The sequence below is a fragment of the Phlebotomus papatasi genome, chromosome 3 (assembly GCF_024763615.1).
Source record: "Phlebotomus papatasi isolate M1 chromosome 3, Ppap_2.1, whole genome shotgun sequence".
Classification (NCBI taxonomy): domain Eukaryota; kingdom Metazoa; phylum Arthropoda; class Insecta; order Diptera; family Psychodidae; genus Phlebotomus; species Phlebotomus papatasi.
The window spans coordinates 73,751,718-73,775,287 of NC_077224.1; the positions used below are offsets into that span (position 1 = coordinate 73,751,718).

The following is a 23,570-nucleotide window of genomic DNA, read 5'->3' on the forward strand; positions in this document are numbered from 1 at the left end:
TATATTAATTTATTTTTCATTATTGTAATTTGGAAAACTTAGCAATTGAGATTTATTTTTTAAGATTGCTTCTAAATGTGTATTTCTCTGTTATTCAGTTAAAAGAGCTGGGTTGGGCAGTTTTAAAGAGCTACTAAATACTAATTTCAAGACTCATTTACTGAACGTTTACGACTTATAATAAAATTACTCAAGTCTTGTTAGTTTCTCTTGGGTATTGCCTATTTAAATATATACAGAGTGTTTGCCATTTATCAATTTTATCCCAAAATTCTGTATATTCGCTTGCATAAAACTACCCTATCTTCCCCTTATTAATTGAATATTCACTTTAAATTTATGGCCTCTTCACTAAAAATTTATTAATAAAGTTATTTGCTTTGTCGCATTAGATTGAGATTTTTTTTTAAATTTTGACTATGAAAACGATATATTTATACGACCCCTTGTATTGGATTTACAGTAGATTCTCGATAATTCGACCCTTTTAAGATCGGACTAGGGTCAGAGGAACGTCTGTTCGACAGGGAACCCCTATTGACACTTTTGTCAAAATGTTGAAAATTATTTAATGTATCTAGTAAAATATAAGTAATATAACGTTTTTTTTTTTTTGTAATATTACCTTTTACTATAAACAGAGATGTTCAAATTTCGTATCCCAAATGGTACAGAGTAGGGTGTCAATAGGTGCTGACACGAGTTCTTAAAGTGTCAATAGACGTTCCTTTCACCCTACTTCTTAATTCGTGCAGCAGTTAAATTTGGAAAAAGTTTATCGATATTTTTCAAATTTTCAAATGAAACAAATATGCTCAAATTTGCCATGGTTTGTCTTAGTTAATTTGTGATTTTGCATTATTAAGGGATTCTCATGAAATTTCCTATAAATATGAATATGTAAACTTAATATTAGTATGAAGAAAAACACAAACTCGTTGCATTTCAAACAATTTGACGCCCGAATTTCTCTCTAATACGAGTGACATTTCAGTCCGAAATGCCCGAATTTAAGAGAGCCTACTCTTACTTGTCCGAGTTGTCCCAAAAAGTTTTCGGAGCGCACGAAAAAATTCGGAGTAACATTTGACGTTTAATCTGACCTTATTTTATGGTTTTAATTTAAAGCTTCCTTCAAAGAAATAACAGCTGAAAAGTCTAATAGGAGAAAAAAAAACAAGTATAAAACTTGCACTCTTTATCAGATATTACAAAAAAATGCAGTATTAAGGTGATAAGTGATATGAAAGTCAAAAAGCATTTAGCTGAGATTGTATATTATTAACTTATTATAACACTGATGTGAGAGAGAAATCCGAAAAAGTTAAAATTACATTCCGGAAATGTTTATTTTACCCCTCCGTATTGATCCGAAATCGTTGTAAATATTATGCTTTCTAGGTGCATTAGGGGTTGAAGTTACCCTTTTCATGTTAATTTTACCCTTAAAAAGGTGTAAAATTAAAATAAAAAAATGTAGATATATTTTTACACCTAAAAGGTATTAAAGTTATGGGAAAAAAAAGTTAATCGAACCCCCGTTTCTTTCTCAGTGAAATTAAACAAAAATTCTATTTAGAAATTTAGAATAATTTTTCTAATGATTCTAACCTCTCAAATTATTCATCCCGCTGAAAATCTAACTTAATTTCCACTCCAAAACTCATTCTAATTCAATGGTGTAAATGGCCTCAATTTACACAAGTAGATTCACAAGTAGATCTTGAAGAATTCGAAGATCTATTTGAAAAGCCAAAAAAGGGACATTCTTTATTCTTGTTACTTTCGCAAGGTGGCTGTTGTACATCCTGTTCGAATTTCAAAGTGCTCAAGTGTCAAAATGTGTTGGTCTTTACTTTGTTATGCGGAAAAACATAAAGTAACGACCTTTATTCTTTTTGTCCCATTATTTAATTACTCTCGTAATCACTGAGTAATTCTTTTGCGAGCTTTTTAGTGCAATATTTGATAAATTATCCCCACCTTGTTCGAAAATTTAGTATGAAAATTTGAAAATGAATTTGAATTCTTCGAACATCAACGACTTTTTGTGCAAATAGAGCTCCATATTTACCTTTTATCCAAGACACTATTGGAGAATCAAAATCTACTTGTGTTTGCACCCAATGTGCTAGTTGTCAAGTTATATTGCAGAACTGCTAATGACAAAAAATGGGACATTTTTGGGACAGTTTAAAAATTCGTTGGTGTCTCGAATAAAATTTCAGATATTTATTTTTCAATTTAAATTACTGTCAAAGCCCATAGTTTTTGTTTCTATTTACTTCATAAAATCGAAACATCGCAAAGGACAGTGTGTCTATAAAAATATAATAAATTTCATCTCAAATACGATGAAATTGATCCTTAACTATAATTGCATTGCCTGTTTTACGAGAATTTATTTTGGATGTAATGGATGGTTTCTATTGAATACTTTTCACAAGAGATACATTAAAAGGTGAAATGATGAAAATTAATTCGATTTCACGTCTAAAATGTGGTTTAAAGTTGAAGACGTGAAGTTTATTGATTTTGTTGTGCGGGACGGGGCGAAAAGCACTCACACGTGTCTGAAAAATGACATGGTTGGAGAAAGATGAAGAGAAAGACAGAGGGAGAAAGATAATGGGTAAAAAGTTGTGGTGAAAATATCGATGAAACATTTTCCTCAATTTAATCTATTATATATGTGTCTGGTTGGATTATAACAAGATAAAAAAAATTGGAATGTATAGAAATTTATGAATTAACAACCAAATCACATGAATATTGTGAATGACAGGAAATGTGGCGTTTTCTTCTCTTTCCTCCTATGCCCATCCGAAATCCTATACGATTAATTCATAAATTTATCCAATCCAAAATGATGTATATAGTGCTTGTATGCAATTGAGGATTTATTGCTATAATATAGATTAGTGTTAGAATGATATAATTGAATTAAAACAATTTTCACACTCTTTATTGTGCTTCATAAATTTTTTTTCTGGTTTCTTTTCATTGGTAGACGAGGAATAACTCCACCACATCGTGTCAAGTCTATCTCAATGGCCACATTTACTCCGGATGAAATTGAATTTATCCGGAGTCATGGAAATGATGAATGCGCCAAAACTTGGCTGGGTCTGTGGGATCCTAAGAGGACTCGACCGCTCGATCAACGTGAATTGATGATTGATAAATATGAGCGAAAGAGGTAAGTTACCTATATTGGGGACTTTTTTTTGTTAAATAAATATACTACAGTATCTTGATAAATATGGTCACTAAAAGAAGCAAACTTGGAAAGACAATTATAAATTTTCAGTGTTTATAAATAGCGAAATATTTTTGAAAAATGAAACGTTAAGAAATTTTGAAGTGTCTTAGTAACGTACCAATATGATTTTTATTGACTAAAAATGTTTATTTTTAAAAAAAATATCAGATTTAATACTATAAAAAAAACACAGTACCAAAAAAAATCAAAATCGATTTAAACAATGCCTTTTAAAATAATAATAATGAAAAATTTCAATAGTTTTAAATTTAAAGGGTTCGTAAAATTTTATTTGACAATTAAATTTTATGTGGGTTATGACAAAAATTCACTGGTTTTTTTTTAATTTAAAAAGAAATAAAATGAAATTTATTATACTTGTACTATTATGAAATATTGATTTATTATATCAATTCAAGCTGTATTTTCTCTAAAAAAAATTATAAAATCTTTGATTATTAATTTTTGAAAAGATTATAAAATAATAAAAATCTTTTGAGAATTTGTCATAGATATTTTAAGAGTTTTAGATAATTTTCAATTTTATTTAACCCCTTTAGGGTGGGAGGGTCAAAAATGGGGGTTAAAAAAATCACTTTTTTTTTGATTTCATAACTAAATTTCTAAAAATTTCTAAACATGACTTTAGAACCCGTAGGAAATTTTTATCTTTGGGACATCGGTGTTTCAATTGTCCTTAAAAGGGCTTAAAAATTTAAATCTTTGAGTTGAAGTAATTAGTTACAGGGGATAAACTTGCAAAATTTGGTTGTTAAAAATAAGTTCAATTTCAAAGGTTCTAGTGAGCAGATTCGAATCAATTTTGAATTTAAAATTGCGAATCGAATCTGCTATCGAATTTAGCCAAATCATTATTTTGATTATAATTACGTTAAGTCGTATCCCGGTTTTAATCGTAAATGTGCTTAGGGCATTATACGGGCTTCAGACCTAAGACTTAGCCATCTGGCTTAACTCCTCTAATTTCTAACTAGGCACAAATTTTTTTAGAAAATTGTTGTTTACGATTGGATCACAAGGGCAAATGATTCATTAGATTTTGAAAAATCAATAAAATTGCTTGTTATTTAGATTTTTGAGACCTTCGAGAACAGGGCTAAACCTCCATTTTGAAGCCGGCATTACAGGATAAACGGTTGAAAATAGCGACTTAGGGCCTTCGAGAGGCTTCTCGTAAGTCGTTCTTCGCATCACTAACATAGGCTTTATTTTCCCCAACTCCTGTATTTAGAGTCGTTATTGATGGACACACGATAATAACCTTGAATCATTTCTTAAGCGGGTTTTTGAAGGTTAAAAATTAATGACCTCAAGAAAGCTGAACATATAAGGAATTTTACCAAATATGGATTCATTTAAAAAGGTCTTAAAATTCGCTATAAAATTTAACCGATTATGATCGGTTATAAACTAGTAATGCATCGGTTATGAACCGGTGATTACATTTTGCTACACATTTATTCATTTCTACTGCTCCAAAATGGTGTTCAGACTAGAGGATTAGTTCAGTTCCTAAAAGGTACCTAATCAATAAATCTTAATCAATAAGAGAGTTTGTATAGTTTGTATAGAAACCAGAGACCAAATTTACGAGCATAACCAGATAAGTTTTTGACTGGTTACTGGACAATATATTTTATAAAGATAATTTGGTATAAGATTAATACAAAGTGGAGTGTTGTACAAGATAATTGGTTTTGACCGTGGCTAAATTTAATTTCCGATTAAACCTGGCAATTGGAAAACGAAATAGACAGTAACAGTATTATTATTAATCGTATCAATCATGTTGTCGTATATACCGTGTTCAAATCTGTTGATCGTAGATCGCCCGGTAACACCTTTCTCGTAATGTGGATGCTTCTTTCATGTTACCGGAGTTTTTTTTGGACAGAAGCCATGAGTTTTTATTACGGTATATCACAGTGAAAATGTCTTTTTCTAGACATTCAGATTTTTGCACCGGACGGGACTCGAACTTATATAACTGTGAGTCAAGTCAGGGGTCTATCCGTCCAAAACCAATAGTCTTGCCTATTGCTCCACTGAAATCCCCAGCAGCCAGTAATCAGTTGTGACTAGTTACGTTTGAGAAATTGACCTCAGAAGTCTCATGGAGTAACCCCGTATAATGTTGTTTCGAACAACTTCCAGAAGTTTACCGAAGGTCAGCCGAATGTGAGTTTGAGTTTCGGCTAAAAAAACAGTTTCAAATTCAAATGTTTTTTTATGTCTTGACATAAAACACTGACAAAATGAATATACTGGAAATGAATTAAATGAAAATTATGGTGTGTGTCTTGACTTCATCAAGATTTTAAATACTTTCCCACAATAAAACTGTAATGAAAATTTAACAAAACAAATGCAACTAAATTGTTCGATATTCAAGAGCTTTTAATCTGATCTTCAAGTGCTTCTGCTGAAAATTCAGCTTTTTCTGTTTAAAAAAAAATTGGCTAGATATAAAAAAAGGGCCAGTTAAAAATAAAAAATGACCAGTAGAAATATTCCATTTGAGCAGTATAAAATCAGAAAGTGACAGTGACCACATTTTATTTTTTACTGATCAAGTTTTAGTTTTTACTGACTACTTTTTATTTTTCCCTGATCATGTTTTATATTTTACTAATCACTTTTTAGTTTTGAATGATCGTTTTCAATAAAATACGGCTCTTTTATTTTTTACTGCTCTTTTATAAAAAGATTTTACTGCCTTTTTAATATTTTACAGACCATTTCTAAAGTTTTTTATTGAGTATGTCGATTTTTTTGCTGAACAAATGCCTTTTTTATTAATTCAAAGCACACACCCTAATTTTCAAATAAACAATGAGTTTTCATCATTTTCTTTCCGTTTTCTTACATTTATAATAATTTTTCTCAAAGTTTTTGCCAAGACATAGAATTATAATTTGCATTTGTAACAATTTTCCTTAGCCGAGACACACACCTACATTTGCCTAACCATCAGTCAACTTCAGGGAGGTACATATGTGTTTCCCAAAAGCCAAAATCCTGAATTCTTAAAAGTGTCATAGCTACGATTGCATCCACGCTTACTGGAGGTAAAGTGTCTGTGTCTTGGGAAATTATTTTACACATTATCCTCCATATAATTTTATCCTTTTTAAGGATTTTGGCTTTCAACATTTTGGCCCTTTCGGGATTTTAGCTGCCTCCGGTACAAATGCATTTCGGGCAGTTCTTTTCGGTCTCGAAAATGTGCCTAATAATCCTTGGCGTTGTATCGTTCCTTCCAAGGGGTTCTTTAGGGAGTGTATTTCTCAACCGATTGGGACAAGTTTGGGTTCATTAGGAAAGTTTATTTAGTCCCTAAAAAGATCGAATTTATTCCTTTGGTTATGAAACAATTACTCTGGTGTCTTTTGCCATAAATAAATTAAGGTTTTAGATCGCACGATTTTTAAAATTGGCAAAATTGTTATGAACAGTGTGACAGTAGGGTAACTCAAAATCCGTAAATTTTCCGATTATATCGCGTGGCTTAGTTATGGCGGTTATGACCATTGAGAAATAATCCCGAGATAAGTTGTAAAGGCAAGCTATCGGTTTAAGTCTCAATGAAAATCCTAGGATTTTAAAAGGTTTTTTTCTTTAGAAGTTTTGTTATTGTTAACGTGGGAGGACTTTTGCGACAATTTATCTCCTATAACCGCATAATATTGTGCAGTTTGGGATTGAATTTTAAAGGTGGATTCTGCAATTGACTATGATATGGCTTTTGGTATCGTAGGCGGAAATTGTGAAGAATCTCCCCTTATTTATTTATTTTTTGCTTAGATACTACTTGGAGCCGGCGAGTCCGCTTAAATCACTGGCATCATCGCAACAGCTGACCACATGTGCAACTTCCTCGTCAAGTGGTACATCGTCATCGACGACAACAACAACGAATGTGACGCTGGACAATACAGCCGTCTTGAAATCAATCACACTGACGCCCCCGCAATCGCTACGTTTGCACAATAAGAATGCGCGTTCGACGACCAAAGGCCCAGTGAATTTTCAGCATCAGTTCACGCCAGATAGTGAGACGGGTTTATTTAACTTGGGCAATAGTCAAACTAGGTTAAATAATAATAACAATAGTAGCAACGGCGGTGGACATCAGAATGGCATCACGAGCAATCTCAGTGGTATAGTGGCAAATAATAATAATAAATTTACGCCGGACGCAGATTTTGTGGCTGATTTTGGATCAGCTAATATTTTCAATGCAACACAATCATCAACAACAATGGTGAATAATACAGCTAATGGTACGAGCAAAATTGTCAATGGCAATGTGTCATCTGGCCAGCAGCAGCAGATCAATGGAAATGGTGGAACAAATGAAAATTTTGCTGATTTCGAACACAATCCCATTTACAATTCTGCAGGTAAATACCATTAATTTTTTTTATTTTTGTACTTTTCTTCCTCGTATAGCAAAATAGTTTGGCAAATTGTCTACTGAATGGAAATATTGGAAGACATTGAGAAAATTCAATTTTATTTTCTATGGTTTACGAGTGAGAAAAGGTTTATTTGTGGGTACGATGAAGGAATTGTCGTACAAAATGCTGCATTTGTTAAAGTAGTGTTTGGTCACACAATTTGAACTGTGAGTGGAAGTGAAAGATTTTTTTTGTGTTTTTTTTTCTCTGGAAAATCCAAAGTCCCTAGTATTATTCACTAAGGAATCGTGTGATAAAGTTTGAAACACATTGTTATGCAGAATTAAGGGGCGTACTATTATAAAACCACTGAGAATTGCCATCATGAGAGAATTCCGTAAAAGTTAAAATAACATTCCAGAAATGTTAATTTTACCCTGCAGTACTGACCCGAAATCGGTGTAAATATTATGCTTTTTAGGTGTATTAGGGATTAAAGTTACCCTTTTCCCATGTTAATTTTACCCTTAAAAAGGTGTAAAATTAACATTAAAAAATGTTGATATATTTCTACATCTAAAAAGTGTTAAAGTTATGAGGAAAAAAGTTAATCGCATCCCTGTTTTTTCTCAGTGATTAAATATGTTTTTTTAACTTGAGCGCCATTAGCGGTAATCGCAGAAAGTTATCATGTTTAAAAAATTGTGACATTTCTCAAGATCTTTCATTTGCTCCATCTATTTTGATATTCAGATAATTACAACACGAATGATATCAATTTTAAGAAGAAGAAAAAAATAGTGGTAAACCCAGATAAGTTTATGGTAGCTGAGATTCTTTACAGATAACCTGAGAATGTTTAACTTTGTGACGTGTGAAAACGTCAAAAAGAGTAGTAAGAACAAACATCACATCATTCGTGTAATGTTTGTTTTGGAACTAAACTTTTTACTAGACTTTCAATGTAGAATTATTCTATTTAATTGATTTATTTTAATTATTCTGATCGATAAAATTGATGAACCGGGCCATCCTAAAACACCAAAATCCCAAATGGGCCAAAATCCGGAATAGGCCAAATTCCAGAAAAGCCAAAATCCCGAAGGAGGCAAAATAACGAAAAGACAAAATCTTGAATGGTCTAAAATCCAGAATGACACAAATTTCAGAAAAGTGAAAATCTGGAATAGTCCAAAATCCGAAATAGGCTAAAATTCCAAATGTGCCAAAATTCCGAAAAGCGAAAATCCCGAATTTTTAAAAAGTGTCATAGGTATACACAATCTTAGCGCCTCGAGTGGGTCAGGATAGAGCAGTGGCTCTGTGACTGCGAGGTCGTGGGTTCGTGGCTGAGCGGCAACAGAAAAAGATTTCTCATGCCATATCGGCTTCGAATTCGTCCAGTGAATGACTGAATAATAATGTCAATGGTGCATATTGGCAAAAAGTGAACCGCCTAAAAACAATAGAGGCTGGTACGAAAACGAGTTTCGATGTGAAAGTGGTACTTCAATCGATACAAATATTCGCTGTCACTGATCCCAAACACACACCGAGAAGGGATGCTGTGATATAGTAACGGCACTGATTGTCCACACAGAGCTGCGATATAGAGCGGGTACCCGTATCGGGGGATAAGATAGAATAGGAGTGGGGAAGCATAAGGGGCCCAATTGGTGGCCTGGATGCATCGGAATATCCGAAATGGAGAACTGACCCCTGGCAAAATCTTATCTTATACACACAATCTTACCATCCACAAGTAAATCTTGAAAAATTCGAAAATCTATTTGAAGATCCAAAAAAAGAGACTTTCTTACTTCTTGATAATTCCGTAAAGTGGCTGAGGTACATCCTGTTCGAATTTTGAAGTGCTCAAGTGTCAAAATGGTCAAAGTGTGTCGATCTTCACAGTTTTTTGAGGAAAAAAACAGAACAACGACGCTTACTATTCTTATCCCATTTTTTAATCACTCCATAATCACTTAATCCATTTTGAATACCCCCTTTTGTTTGTTTTCTAAATAGCTCCGTCCATATGGCATCGATCGGGCTCAAATTTTAGTATGTCATAACTGGGCTTTAGAGCTTTCGATCAGTACAAAACTTAAGGTCCCCCTGATCCCCCTGACCGAGCTAGTTATAAGGGTCCAAACAAAAATCTTATAATGGCCATAACTCCGGTTATAATTGTCAGAATTTAAAAAGTGAGGCCATTTTGGAAAGCTCTTATGAAATTCCACTTCCCTTTTAACATCGGAAGTTCATAAAACTACCGCTAGGGGCGCTATTATTAAAAGGAAAAATTTTCAATTTTCTGTAATCTAAATTAAATAACTCAAAAACGTCATTGTGCATCGGGCTAAAATTTTATTACGTTGTAGCCGCAGATTATACCTATCAAAAAAAAAACTTAAGTCGATCTATAACCCCTGACCCGAACTATAAGGGATCCATGTTCGGAAATTGACCAGCCTCTATCTCCAGTTCTAAATTTACATTTTGAGCTAAATTTTCGATAAACACTTTCAGATGGAAGTTCAAAAACTCACCACAGATGGCGCTGCGATAGCGTCAAAATTTAAACTCATTTTTCTCGAAAACGCCATTGCACATTTTGATCAAATTTTAGAGTGTAGTAGTCTAGGCTATAAGGTTTCTGAAAAGTGCCGTGGGTTCGCTGTGGTTACAATAGAACCGGAGATATGAGGGTTCAAAGTTCACGAAATTCAAAAAAATGGTATATCTGGTTCTTCCAGGACTCTTGAAAAAGATTGTGGCGTTTCTAAACAGTAACGACGTTAGAATATAACTGATAACGATAGAGTTTAATTTAGGACATTTGTAATTTGTATAATTGTTAAGTGTTTGATTAAAATGGGATCTTGGTCACAATAAGTCGATAGGCTTCAGACATATATCAAGGGTAAGGGGAGGATCAAAAAAAATCTCCGGTTCTATTTAACCGATTTTGATGAGTGAGGGCTTAAACGAAAGATCTCACCAAATGCTACAACTTTGTAGAACATTTGAACTTCGTGGGACCAACACCAGGGACGCTACAGTCGAAAAACCAATTTCAATATCACATAACCTCAATTATCTCGACACGTGCTTAACCGATTTTGATGACTACTTCGACATAATTGTAGAGGACATTTGTCTCTATATTTCGTCTATACATCATTTTTCGATCAGATAATGCCATCTGTCTGATTTTGCCGTTTAAGTGTGAAAAAATTGATTTTTCCCATAATAACGCTTTGAAACCACTCAGATGCCAATATGACTACTTCTTCTCGACCAAGACACTTAAAATAGGGTTTTAAATGGAAAGTCTCACAAAATACAACAATTCTTTGATATATTTTAAGTTAATTAAATGAACACTTGGGGCGCCTCTGGTCGCAAAAAACGAGTTAAGAAACAAACAACCTCGATTATCTCGGCTTCTGATTAATCGATGAGATCATGTTCTACTGCGAAATTATAGAGAACATTCTGGTCTACATTTCACCCATATATCACTTTTCTGTCAGTCCATCCAAATCTGTGATATTTTGGTTTAAATAGAAAATTTGTATAATTTCACGAATTTGATTCAAGACAACTGAATGGCGTCTCTGAACGTTAGCTCTAAATCAAATTTGCATGCATTCCGAATTAGCTCACGTCAAGAATCTTACCTACAATAAGCTGATCTGGTCTTATCACTAGCTTTCTTCATCATTTGGGGCAAGTTTGGCTTCATTTGGAAAGGTCTTAGAATTTTAGATGAAGCGAAACCGATTTGAATCGGTTCTGAACCGATATTAAACCTGTCCAGAAATATAGATACAATTTGCTCCTTTTGCTCTGAGCGTCTCAGTTTCAAAGATTTTTGAATTGCAGACTAATCTAATCGGTTTCTAAATACTAAGTAGTCACACATTTCCTAAAAAAAATAGTAGCTCAAATCCATTAAGGAAATATAGCACAAATATGAAGTGTCGAAGTCAGAGAAAACTTCCCTTAATGAAAAAATATTCCTTAGAAGTATATCTTTATCATGTATTTTTATCAAACTTTATAAACTCCAAAATCGATAATATTTACTTAATTCAGCATTGGATAATATTTGCCAAGGAATAAAGTGAAACTACTAAATTATGTGATTTGAAAACTTTTCATGGTACAATGTGAAGAGAATAACTTTTATAATCCGTGTCAACAATTGGAAGTCAAAGAGATACAAAGTGTGATCAAATGCTCTTTCAATTCCATTTGTTTATATAGATTTGTGGTTTTGTCTGGGTATTTAGATATTGGGGGGGAATGTTGGATGTTGGACAAAATGTACAAGATTTTCCCACAGCAGAGAATTTCTCCACCATTTCCCTTTCGGTCAAATGTTGTGTGAATAAATCATTGTGGTGGTGGGCATCTAGCACTTAATTCACAATGGTATGTTCTTGTTTAGCCTACCAAACACCACCTCCAAGTACCCAGTGGAGCTTCTGGCAGCAGTTCCAATGGCCTTTACAGCCTCCGGAACAGAATCGATGGAGTAAGTTTGGTTTGTGCTTTTCTATGGTCACAAATCCCCATTCAATTGTTCGCCTATATTTTTTTTTATTTACCACCGTCTCTCCCACCTTTTCGCCCTCCCAATTGAAATTGAGCAAAAACTTTTCTGCCCCTTATCAATTGCTTGGGCTTTTTTTTTTTGTTGTTCTTTTTTTATGTTTCTTTCGCTGAATCTCCCCAATTGCGTGTAGCAATTCAATTTGATTTTTACCCGTGTTCGATATCCTCTTATTTTCTATCATTTTGTTTTATTTTTATTTTTTTTCAGTTTGTGATTTTTATTTTTGGTTTTTTTTTAAAGTGTTGAAATAGATTTGATGGAATTATTGCAATGTTTTTATGAATTTGAGTTTCATAGTCGGTCAGTATTGCACTGGGAAATCTCAGCTAATTGATATGTCACACAATATTACACGAATAATTAAGTATTTTGCGCACACATAAACAAAAACATGAAACAGTCTAACCTCAAATATTCTGAAATCCACTAGAGACAAATTCGGTGTTTTTTTTTACCTTTAAGGACGATTGGGTCATATATGACCCATGAAAATTATGAAGCTTTCCTGAGAATACCAATAAACTATAATTTTTACTTTGTTGAGAAATATTATGTATAGTTATTATAGTTTCTAGTCCCAAGTGGTTTTTGCTTAAAAAAAATTAGAAATATTAAAAATATTAAAATTCAAGCACCAACGTGAAAATTTGAAAATTCGTTATTTTTGAGCTCAAATATTTTTTATATAGCAAATAGCTGGAGATTTGCAAAAAATATTCTAGATTTCTACATTTTTCTACTTCGTGTTTATGTACAAACATTAGAAAGAAATAACTTCAGGTAGTCAGGAAAAATTATTTTCTCTATGGGTCACGGGTGATCCAATCGTCCTTAAAGGGTTAATGCATTTTCCCCATTTACCAATATAATGAACTATAATCTGGAAATTTTGTGAAACTTTTATGAACATTTATTCAATTTATATTTATTTATCAAATTTTTGCATGTGCCCTTTGCGACTACCGCCGTCTTAATCTGGCTACCAAATTCCGGAATAAAAAGAAAATTAAAAAATTCTTACTGTAGTTTTCAAAATTTTAATTTTGAATTGATTTTTTTTATTTTTCCAAAATTCATGCAATCATTGAATTATTAGGGTAAAATAAGCTAATTCAAAACCTGCTCCAAATGGAAATTTTTCACTCCAAATGGAAACGTCATTGTTTTCATGATAAATACAGTACTAAATTATTATACTTACATATTTTCTATACCACAGTTTCATTATTTAGTTAATTTTGCTCCAAATAAAGCGAAAATCCATTCATATTCACAAATTTTAATTTGTTAATTTCTCAGAAAAATTAAAAGTGTACCTTTTCACCATCGAATTTTTCATTGATTGACCATGTTTTCCAATGAAAAACACAATAAATTGACTGTTGTTTATTCGTTTTGTTTAACATTTATGTCATATTTTTGGCTAATTTTCGTTAAATTAAGTGCTAATCTTTATTGTTAACGGTACGTGAAGTTTTCAAATGAAATAATTACCTATTTCGTGAACAAAAAGGGTTTTTCTGAAATGTCTGCAAATGCTTCAATTGGAAACCCCGGAAGTATGATTATTTTGGAGAGATTTTCTTATTGGTTTTAGATGGGAAAGGAGAAAAGATCAGGAATAAGAACAAATCCTGCACCCAAGAGCAACTCAACAAGGTTTTGGAGGCCTTTCGTCGCGGTTTCACTTACACTGTTTGTCTCCAATTAGAAACTTCCCTTGTCTCCATTTGAATTAATTTGTTTCCAATAGAAGCATTTTACGTTAGATTATTTTTCTTGTATTTAAGAAGTTTTCAAATTATATTTAAAGAATTTTCACTAAACAGTAACATTCTAGATAAGTCAAGAAGCAAATTTATGTAATTTTCTTCAGAAAAAATATGAACTTAATGTGTTGAATCTTCTGTCAAAATAAAAGGGTTTGGAAATGGTTTTGAATTAGGACATTTACCCTAAAACTATAAAATATTTAGAATAGGGTGAGATGTGGCAATTCGGAATCATGTCTATTTTGGAATTTTGAAATTGTCTTGCTGATTTAGTTCTTTTTTTGCTGTTTTTTTTTTTGGCATCTAAAACTGTTAGGAAACTTTAAAGTTCCAAATTAGACATAATTCGAAATGACCCCATCTTACCCTAAGTTCGAAATTTTGATTTTTCCAGAAGTTTTTGATAAATTTGATATTTATTTATTATATTAAATATTTGATTACTATTCCAAAATTTTTGAAATGGCTCTTCCTTTAATAATTTCTTACAGCTGAATGTTGAAACGAAGAATAACTTCAGTCGAACCTCAGATTAGCGTAAATCTAGAGTTAAAATTAAGCTACTTTTAAATATTTTTTCGTATGCAGAAACGTGGAATAGTGCTTTGGCGTAAGCTGTTTTTGTCATACGGCAAGCCCATATCTTGGCTTTTCTGGCATGCAAGAAAATGTCAATTCGTCAATGTTTTCGTTCGATTTAGCAAGATTCCACGGATTTTTCTCGTTATTTGCTAATCTTGAACCACCAGACTTGCTAAAAATTCTCTAAAATAACATAGGAATCAATATTGTGGATGTGAAAGAATGTGCATGTTTTTTGGGTGCAAAAAAGCGCGACTCCCGCGACTCTTACTTCAGTGGCGACTCATTGAAGTTGCATATGGTGGATGTTTCTTTTTATTTCAGGCAAAATTGGCTTTTTAAGAAGCTGTAAATAGAGTGAAAGCCTTATTTCTTTTCAATAAATCCACTAAAGTGCAGATTATATCAATTTTGTATCATTTAACAGTATTTTCGGGAAGAATTTGCGGATAGATGTGGACAGGTTTATTCCATCTTTAAGCCAAAAGTTATACCTCCGAAATCGGGGGTCTAATTTTTGGCTTAAACGTTAATCCACTGTTTAAATTTATTCTATTTCTCGTTCAAACATTAGAAAATGGTGGATCATCCTCGAATTATCTTTATACTTCGATTCAACATTCAGCTGTTAATGTTTTAAGTTTTCAAATAAGAAGAGGAAGTGGAAGAATTTCTATACATTTACAAATTTGACACTTGACATTTTGAAATATTTGAAAAATTGATGAAATTTCTAATTTTATCTGAAATTTTATTTTTTTCTGTTTTATCAAATTCCAGTTAGAAGAAAGCAGCATAAGTATTTTTAATCATCGAAGGTTCGTTCATAAATTTTTCAATTTAAAATTTTCATGAAATATTGTGAAACTTTGTTTTTATCATGAAAATTTATTTCGTATGAAATTTTAAAATTGAATAAATTTATGGTGAATTTTATAATAAACTATTCCGTATTTAAAAAAAAAACAAACTGAAATAATGTATCGAAATTTTGGAAATTTCCGTGAAATTTAATGAAATTTTGGAAATTTTCATGAAATTTAAAGAAATTTTGGAATTTTCCGTGAAATTTCATGAAATTTTGGAAATTTACGTGGAATTTAATGACATTTCGATTTGTTCAATGAAACTCAAATGCATCTTTTCATAAAGACATTGTTCTTAAAAAATTAGTTAAATTACTTTTATTCAGTCAGTCAATATGAATTTTTCCTTTCGGATTACCTATTTTTTAGGTCTTCCAATGTCTCTGAGCTCGAGCAATAGTTTGAATTCATCGAGTGGAGGATTTGCGTCCAATTCATCGCTCAATTCGACCCCGTCCGCTGATCGCTATGCCGCCCTCAAGGATCTCGATGAGCAATTGCGCGAGACGAAGGAGCGCGAAGCACCATCATCGAATTTCCAAATGGGCTCCAGTCCCAATCCCTTCAAGAATCCCTTCCAAAGTGGAAATGGGGTTCAGTGGACAACCAGTGAGAGTGTCTTCAGTCCAGCGCCTCAGTTTGCCACAAATGGTTTCACCAATGGCTACGCAAAGATCCCCGAGGCGACCCCACAGCCACAGCAGTTCAACAATGGCTCGGCAAATTTCTCATTCAACCCTTTTGCTGTAATTAATCGCTTTCTTTTTTTTCTCTCTCTCATTTTCAAGTTTCAGAAGGGAAAGCACAGGGTTTGTATTGAAAATTGCAACATTATTATAATTTTTTTTTTCAGGATTAATCAGATCGTCATTTCATTTTTATACGAAAATAACTGTTGAATCATTCCTAATAACGGTTTTTCAAGGTCAAAGGGTAAAAGAGCTCTAGAGAGCGTATTTCTTAATCGAATGGTGTCATATTTCGGCTCGTTGGAAAGGTCTTGGAATTCCTGACAAGCCTGAAACGGTTCCAATCGGTTTTCGAAGCGGTAATGGAAGACGTGTATTTTGGAAAATGTTATGAGTGATTTATGAATCGTTTCAAATCGGTTTTGAACCGGTCATGAATCGAAAAAATATTTTTATCAAAAAATCAGTTCTATTACTCTTAAAACTAATTTGGGGGATCTTTTGAGCGATTCATAAGTCGGTTCAAAGCGGTTGAGAGACGGTAAACGGTAAATTATACAAAATTACTTTTGAGGTTTATCATCTTAATTAGGAGTTCGAGTTTAAGTGGAGTTGAAAATTTTCCAACAAATTTGTCAAGAAATTTCTTAATGGAAATAGTAGACTGTCACTAAAAGAAAGACTCCTATTAAAGCATTTCAAGTATACTTAATAAAGCTTTGATATTAAGGAAGTTCCGTCTTAAGTGAAAACAGTTTAAAATTATTTGATATGAATTGCCTACTATTTGGGAGTTCATTTATGAAATAATTTTTGAAATGTCCCTAAACGTATGCAAATTTTTTTTCCATGCGTTGTCGAGATTTTTTGTCTGATAGTGAAATAGAGCCCGGCTATGGATTTCCTTCCCTGTTCGCGGGAATTTCATATTTCCTGCCTATCGCTCCAAGCAAGCCCCATAGCAAAAGAAAGCGGAATAGGAATAACAAGCGAAAAATTCCTCGGAATTTTCCAGTATTTTTCCTTGAAATATTCCATAGGAATTTTCCATAATAGATTCCAAGGAAAATCCCATGGATTTATACACGATTTTTTCTGCGGAATACATCCATAGAAATATTCGTGGAAATTATATGGATTTTTCCACCTAAATAAAATGGAAAAAAGTGAAGCTGTCACATGCACCTTATGCTTTTCCCCATAGCAAAATTCCGCGGAAATTCCAGTGGATAATTAGCGTCCAAATTGCAATAATCCGCGGAATTTGACGGTAAAATTCCAGAAAGTTTTCCATGGAATTTGGAGTTGGAAATTCCACTGAAATCATAGCTCTCCTTGGAATTTCAAGTACGATCCAGTGGAATTCCAGCGTTGAATTTCGCGGAACTCCGCGTTACATTTATATGGAAAATCAAACGTGAATCGTTCGTGGGATATGCTAAAGAAATCCTATGGAAATTTCCACAATCTTTCAACGGGGTTTCCATTGTTTTTTCCACTATTTTTCTCGAATGTCTAGCAAATTAAATGGAGTTGTGACAACATGGATAATTTGTTTCTAAACCTTCTCCAAACATTTTTAGTGATTCATGTGGCAATTATAATATAATTAATTATGCGACACTGCGTTTCGTGTAGATAATAGTGAAGTGATTACATTAAATAGGTCGCAAACCTAAAATAATACTAGTTTTATGTAATTTAATGTTTATTTTAGGAAAATTTTTTTTGTAAAATAGTTTTTTTTTTTATTATCTAAAGTGGTAATTCGCTATCACTGATTTAGTAAAACATATTAAAATCCTCGTGATATTTGCTATTTCTTTAATATTCGGAAGTGAAAGCATGAGGTGCATATGACAACTTCATTTTTTCTCCATTTTATTTAAGTGGAGAAATCCACATAAAATCCACGAACATTTCCATGGAAGTATTCTATAGAAAAGAATTCCTATGGAATTTTTCAAGGAAAATTACTGAAAAATTCCGAGAAATTTTTCGATTGTTATTCCTATTCGGCTTTCTTTTGCTATGGGGATGACCTGGAAGAGTTCGGATGGGGGCACAGAGCTGGATCGCTGCCGGGAAATTGGTCGCGATAAGCCTTGATCTTCATGAATAATCTTTCATGGCAAACGCCCGGCTACACACGCGGTAAATTTGAATTGAAATACATTTCTTATGAATTGTTGGCGCTGAAAATAGGTTGAAATAGGCTGTTTTGCATACATCATGGCGTTTCTGTAACTTATTCCAAAGACATCTCCTGTAGGTATGCAATTTTTCTATCTCACTGGAGTGAATTCCTGGGCTTTTTTTCGGTCCCGGGAATTTCTTTGAAAGCGGAACTCATTGTATTATGCTCTTCTGAAACGTCTAATTGTTCCATATCTTTTTACGCAATGGTTAACACGTGTCTGTCGTAATCTCTGGTCCAGTTTCCTCTTTTTGCCATCAGACTGCTACTGTCCTGAAAAGTGCCTTAATTATGGACTTAATAAGCACTTATTTGGACTTTTATATTGTTGCGGACCTGCTTTAAGGCATACCTTGCCTAGGGGATGCTACACGGTGTTCTTTAGGGGGTGATTGCCGTGCTTTGGGTGATTTTAAATTTACCGCTATAATTCATGTGAGCAACTCATACTCGCAATGAAGTAAGTTTATCATTCGCGCTCGAGTGAGTGAACAAGCTTGTTACATCTATCCTGCTTGCGCAACTTTCACCCTGTCATTCTAGAGCACAAATTCCCTCCTCTGTGCGCTTTACAGCTGCACGAGATTACCCTATAGCCAACGGCCGCAGCGATTCCACTGGATTTCCAGCAGTCTTTTCTGCCATGTCCGCTGATTTTACCGCTGAAAATCCGCGTGGAATTCCCTGGATTTTACCGCTCAAAATTCGCGTAGGGGAAGTGCTTATAATTTTGGACAGTCTGCTTATAAGCATCGAAGTTCCAAGTTTGAAGTGCGATATTTTCTATACTAATTGACATTTCTTGTTACTCTCTTTTCAGAAGGGTTGTTTAGAAACTTAGCAAGCTATTTATCGACTTATTTTTATTAAAATTAGTTTTAATACGTTTAAAAATGAATTGATATGTAGAGGTGACTTTGGCTCTTATTTTGGACAACTTGTTTATTAATTTATCCAACTTGGCTGTAAATTTGGACAGTTAATCCGCCTCAATAGGATGCCCATAGTTCTTCATTTCATGAACCAATCTTACCAAGTCCTCTTCCTGTTCATGTAAGGGAAACGTAGAATGTCACAGAAGCCCGGAAACTTTCCATATCATTCATTAAAGTGAGTTGACTTCGATACTCCAAGTACGTGCAGATTCGCTCATTCCCTGACCTTTCCGGGAGCCTTTCAAGGCATTTCTCGCTACAACTCGTTCGTAGAGATGATGCTCCTTTGTTTCTCCAGGCATTTGTCTAACCTAGTCATCACAAAAGCTAAAACTTCACGAAATTTCGTGAGAAAAACACCTGTCCAAAATAAGAATCATCACCTCACTGGTGAATGTCTTAAAAAATTTCCCATTTTTCACACGAAAAATATAATTCACAAGGCAAATCTCACTTCAGGTCAAATGTACAAATCATCAGTAACGTGAATCAACACAATATTCAATGAATATTCAATAATATCACTCAAAAACAGCGAACAAACTTTGTTAGTACTTCACCAAAACTAAATAAGACTGAAGTAAGCCACGAAGTTCTGTCACATTTCTCGTAAGCAATTGCTCACACTGAATTTTCAACAAAGCAATTTCAACTCAAATCATATTCAAAATTTAACGTATTTAGTGTCAAAATCTTCCAAAAAGAACAAATATTTAGATAGAATTAATTTTTCATCAAATATTGGAATAAAAATCCATCATTTTAATCAATTTATTTTTAGTGTCCAATTTTACCCTCAAAGTGTCCAAATTTAGAAACTGTCCAAAATTATGAGCACTTACCCTAAGCTTCCGAGATGGAATTTGACGCTAAATTTATTCCTAGCGGTCCATGGACGTTTGCGGAACTCTGTATTGGACCATCTAATAAGAAATGTCCGCGAGTTTCCATGGACTTTTCTCTGACGAATATTTCCACGGCTTTTCCTAACAGCGTTATCACACTTGCACATTAAAATTTTAATGTGATTCACATTAATTGTCGCTTGTGAGCGTCCAAATATGTTATTTGTGTCTTTGAGTCACTTAATATTTGGGGTTTTTCTATTTATTGATAAAGAAGTGGACTTGGCCTGCAAAAATAAGTTTAAATTTACCTAAAGCATAAATATTTTTCACATTAAAAAATTAAAGAGAAAATCTCATTAATTTTTCGCATTAATGCTATAAATCAATTTATATCAAATTTTGCGGGCCAAGTTTACCTTTTTATCAACAAATAGATCAAATTTTGAATATAAAATGATTCAAACACACAAATTACACATACACATTTGGCCTCTCACCAGCGACAATCAATGTAAATCATATTAAAACTTTAATGTGCAAGTGTGATAACACAGTAAGGATTATTAGCGTATAATCGGCAGTCAGCCCTTTAAAAATTTGGAAAAATCCTCTTTATTTCCACGAAATTCTCCGTGGAAATTTCCATGCAACGGCCTTAGAGGCTTCCGTGGTTTAATATTACGGAATTCCACGACTTTTCCAGTGGATTTTTAAAATGTATTTTTCTTCAAAATAATTCCAAAAATTTCATGGAACTTTCATAGAAAATTTCTAGAAAAAAAACATCCACAAATATGGACGAACAGTGCCAATTGGCAGCTTAGAACTTGGAGAGTGTTCATCTATCAGACGAACACTCAATTGTTCTACTTTTGAATTGAAAATATTGCTACCATATCGTTCATTTGAGTATGTCTAGCTCGTAAGAATTATAGCGTTAGGGCGAAATATAATTGCAGAATTTTAGCGCTTACTTCCATGGAGTCTTGACCGGAAATATACCAGAAAATATACTCGGAATATTCAAAGGAAATTTTGAATAAATTTCCAGGGAATGCTCTCAGATATGTTGCAGGAAAATTCCTCGGACTTTTTTTTCCAGGAAATCCGCGCGAAAAAAAGCTGATAACTCCGCAGAATTCCAAGCGGAATATTAACGTTTATTTCCACGGAAACTCTCGCGGAAAAGTAGAAGATAAATTCCAGGGAATTTTCTGTTACCGTGAAACTTTGCAGCCGATCGAATACAGGGTACCGTGAATTTACTGTCAAATAGTGAAGTAAATTAAATGTTGTTGAGTTTAACTCCTTGGCTATTGTTTTCCTCCCTACTATCGTGGTCTCCGGCACGAATTCGCAACAATATTATGCACTTTTATGCAATGTACTGTTAACAAGGAGGGGAATTCTGTAACGCTCTGGCAATGCCATATGACAAATTGGGTTCGAATCTTAGGAGAGCTTTTTTCGAAAATGCGATTCTGTCACATATTTTAGTTTTCTAGCAATTCAAATGACAATTAATTTTGTTAAACAAATCAATCAATATGTACTATATTTTCATAAAATCATCAAGTAAAGAAATTTCATTAAAAATTCAATGAATTGCATTTTCGAACTCATGTGATATGACAAAAAAAGCTCGAATGGCATTATCAGGTTTCGAACTCACGCGTGACAATGCCACGAAAATTACAGAATTCCCCTACAGGACATTATCTACAGACTTTTTACGCTTTCCGCTCAAGTTCGAAAGTTAAAAAGGTTCTTGAAGGTGTATTTCTCAACCGATTCGAGCAAGTTTAGGTTCGTTGGAAAGGTCTTGGAATACCTGACAAGATTCAACCGACTCCAATCGGTTATGAATCGGTAATGAACCGGTTATGAACTGATAAATAATTTTTGTGTTGCAATTTTTACTACTATTCCTGCGCTTTCATTTTTCTTCTGACAATTGTCAAATTTATAATTGATTGCCGGTGTTTTGTCTTTCAGACCACTTCCACCCATTCAACTAATCCATTTTTATGAACTCTGAAGCCATCGGGAAGTGCCCTCAGTAACAACAACAACAACAACAAAAGGAACAACAACAATGGACAATTTTCACAAAAGTCTACTTTCGACAATTCTCTCTTTTTTTTGTTTTTTTATTATTATCAATTAAAAATGATAAAATTAGGTATTCATTTGATATGAAAAGGATGGATTTAGAACTGGGATACACCAAAAAAAAAGCTCAAGTTCATTTATCTTGCACGTCACATTTTAAATATTTGAAAAAAATAAAACAAAGGAAAAAATGAGAGAAATTTTAACGCAAGAGTTTCGCATGAAAAATATTCAATGAATGTTTGGTGATGAAATAGAAAGATTTTCCTGGAAGGGAAAATATTAAGGGAGAAAGCATGAAGATGTATTTTTATTGGGAAGAAAACCGTCGAGTTTATGCTCAATTTTTTAGATGAAGATGATAGATTTTCAAAACTAATCGCTCTTCGTAAATTCGACATTAATTCCGTGACATTGAATTTTCATAATTCTTTTTTTTTTAGAAGAAAATAATCGATAGAAATGTCCACAGAAATATTTTACAAAATATTAGATCGATGAGAAAAAAAAGTGATTAAATATACAAAAGAAATATTAAATGAAATTATTATTGCTTGTGGCCTTAATAAAAAAAAAAGAAGAAAATCACGTAGGAAAGAGAAAGAAAGGAGGATTTAAAAAGTGATGCAAAGGTGTGCTCTAAAAGGTTTAGAAGAGAAATATTGATTAAATTTATTCAATTTCCGTCTTAGGAATTTTATTAAAATAAATCAAAAAGGAAATCACATTTAAAAATAGAATGACAAAGAAATTGATAAAACAATGTCCAGATGAAAATGTAGGCTATTTTATTTATATTTGTACATTATACAATTTTAGCATGTGACAAAAAAAATATAATGAAAAATTATATAAGAATTAAATAAAAGTGGAATAAAGTCAATGACTTTCGTACCAGTTAAAAAAATTAATAAAAAAAAAACAAGGAAAATTATTTGTGAGAACAAGAAATACAAGAGAAAATCCCAAGTGATAAAACGGGGCATAAAGATCAAAAAAAAAATAAAAAAAGGAGTTGCAAGAGAAATAAAAATTTAAAAAAAAATACGAGATAAATTTTAAGTTGTAGAAAAAGTTAAAAGAAAATGAAAACAGCAAGAGAAAAAAAATATTCCAAAGTTTTTAAAATATATTAAAATATAAATGAATTATTTAGAATTTTTTTCTCTTAAAACTAAGAAAAAAACCCAACAAAAAATCTTTCACATGAACTAAATCTCTAAAAAAAAATACTTTAACACAAATCTATTGCTTTTCCT

At 32.9% G+C, this 23,570-nt stretch overlaps 1 protein-coding gene across 2 annotated transcripts in view; it reads left to right on the forward strand.

Annotated features, from left to right (window-relative positions):
• LOC129807332 (arf-GAP domain and FG repeat-containing protein 1) overlaps window positions 1-23,262 on the forward strand; it is a 56,826-nt gene extending 33,564 nt beyond the window's left edge. The window contains exons 2-6 of one of the 2 annotated variants that reach the window (XM_055856527.1): window positions 3,011-3,199; window positions 7,088-7,686; window positions 12,143-12,229; window positions 15,900-16,276; window positions 22,195-23,262. In XM_055856527.1, coding sequence (XP_055712502.1) covers window positions 3,011-3,199; window positions 7,088-7,686; window positions 12,143-12,229; window positions 15,900-16,276; window positions 22,195-22,230 — 1,288 coding nt within the window. In that variant the 3' untranslated portion in view covers window positions 22,231-23,262. The remainder of the gene's footprint in view (window positions 1-3,010; window positions 3,200-7,087; window positions 7,687-12,142; window positions 12,230-15,899; window positions 16,277-22,194) is intronic. The other variant, XM_055856528.1, reaches the window with a different exon arrangement.
• The last annotated feature ends 308 nt before the right edge of the window (window positions 23,263-23,570 follow it).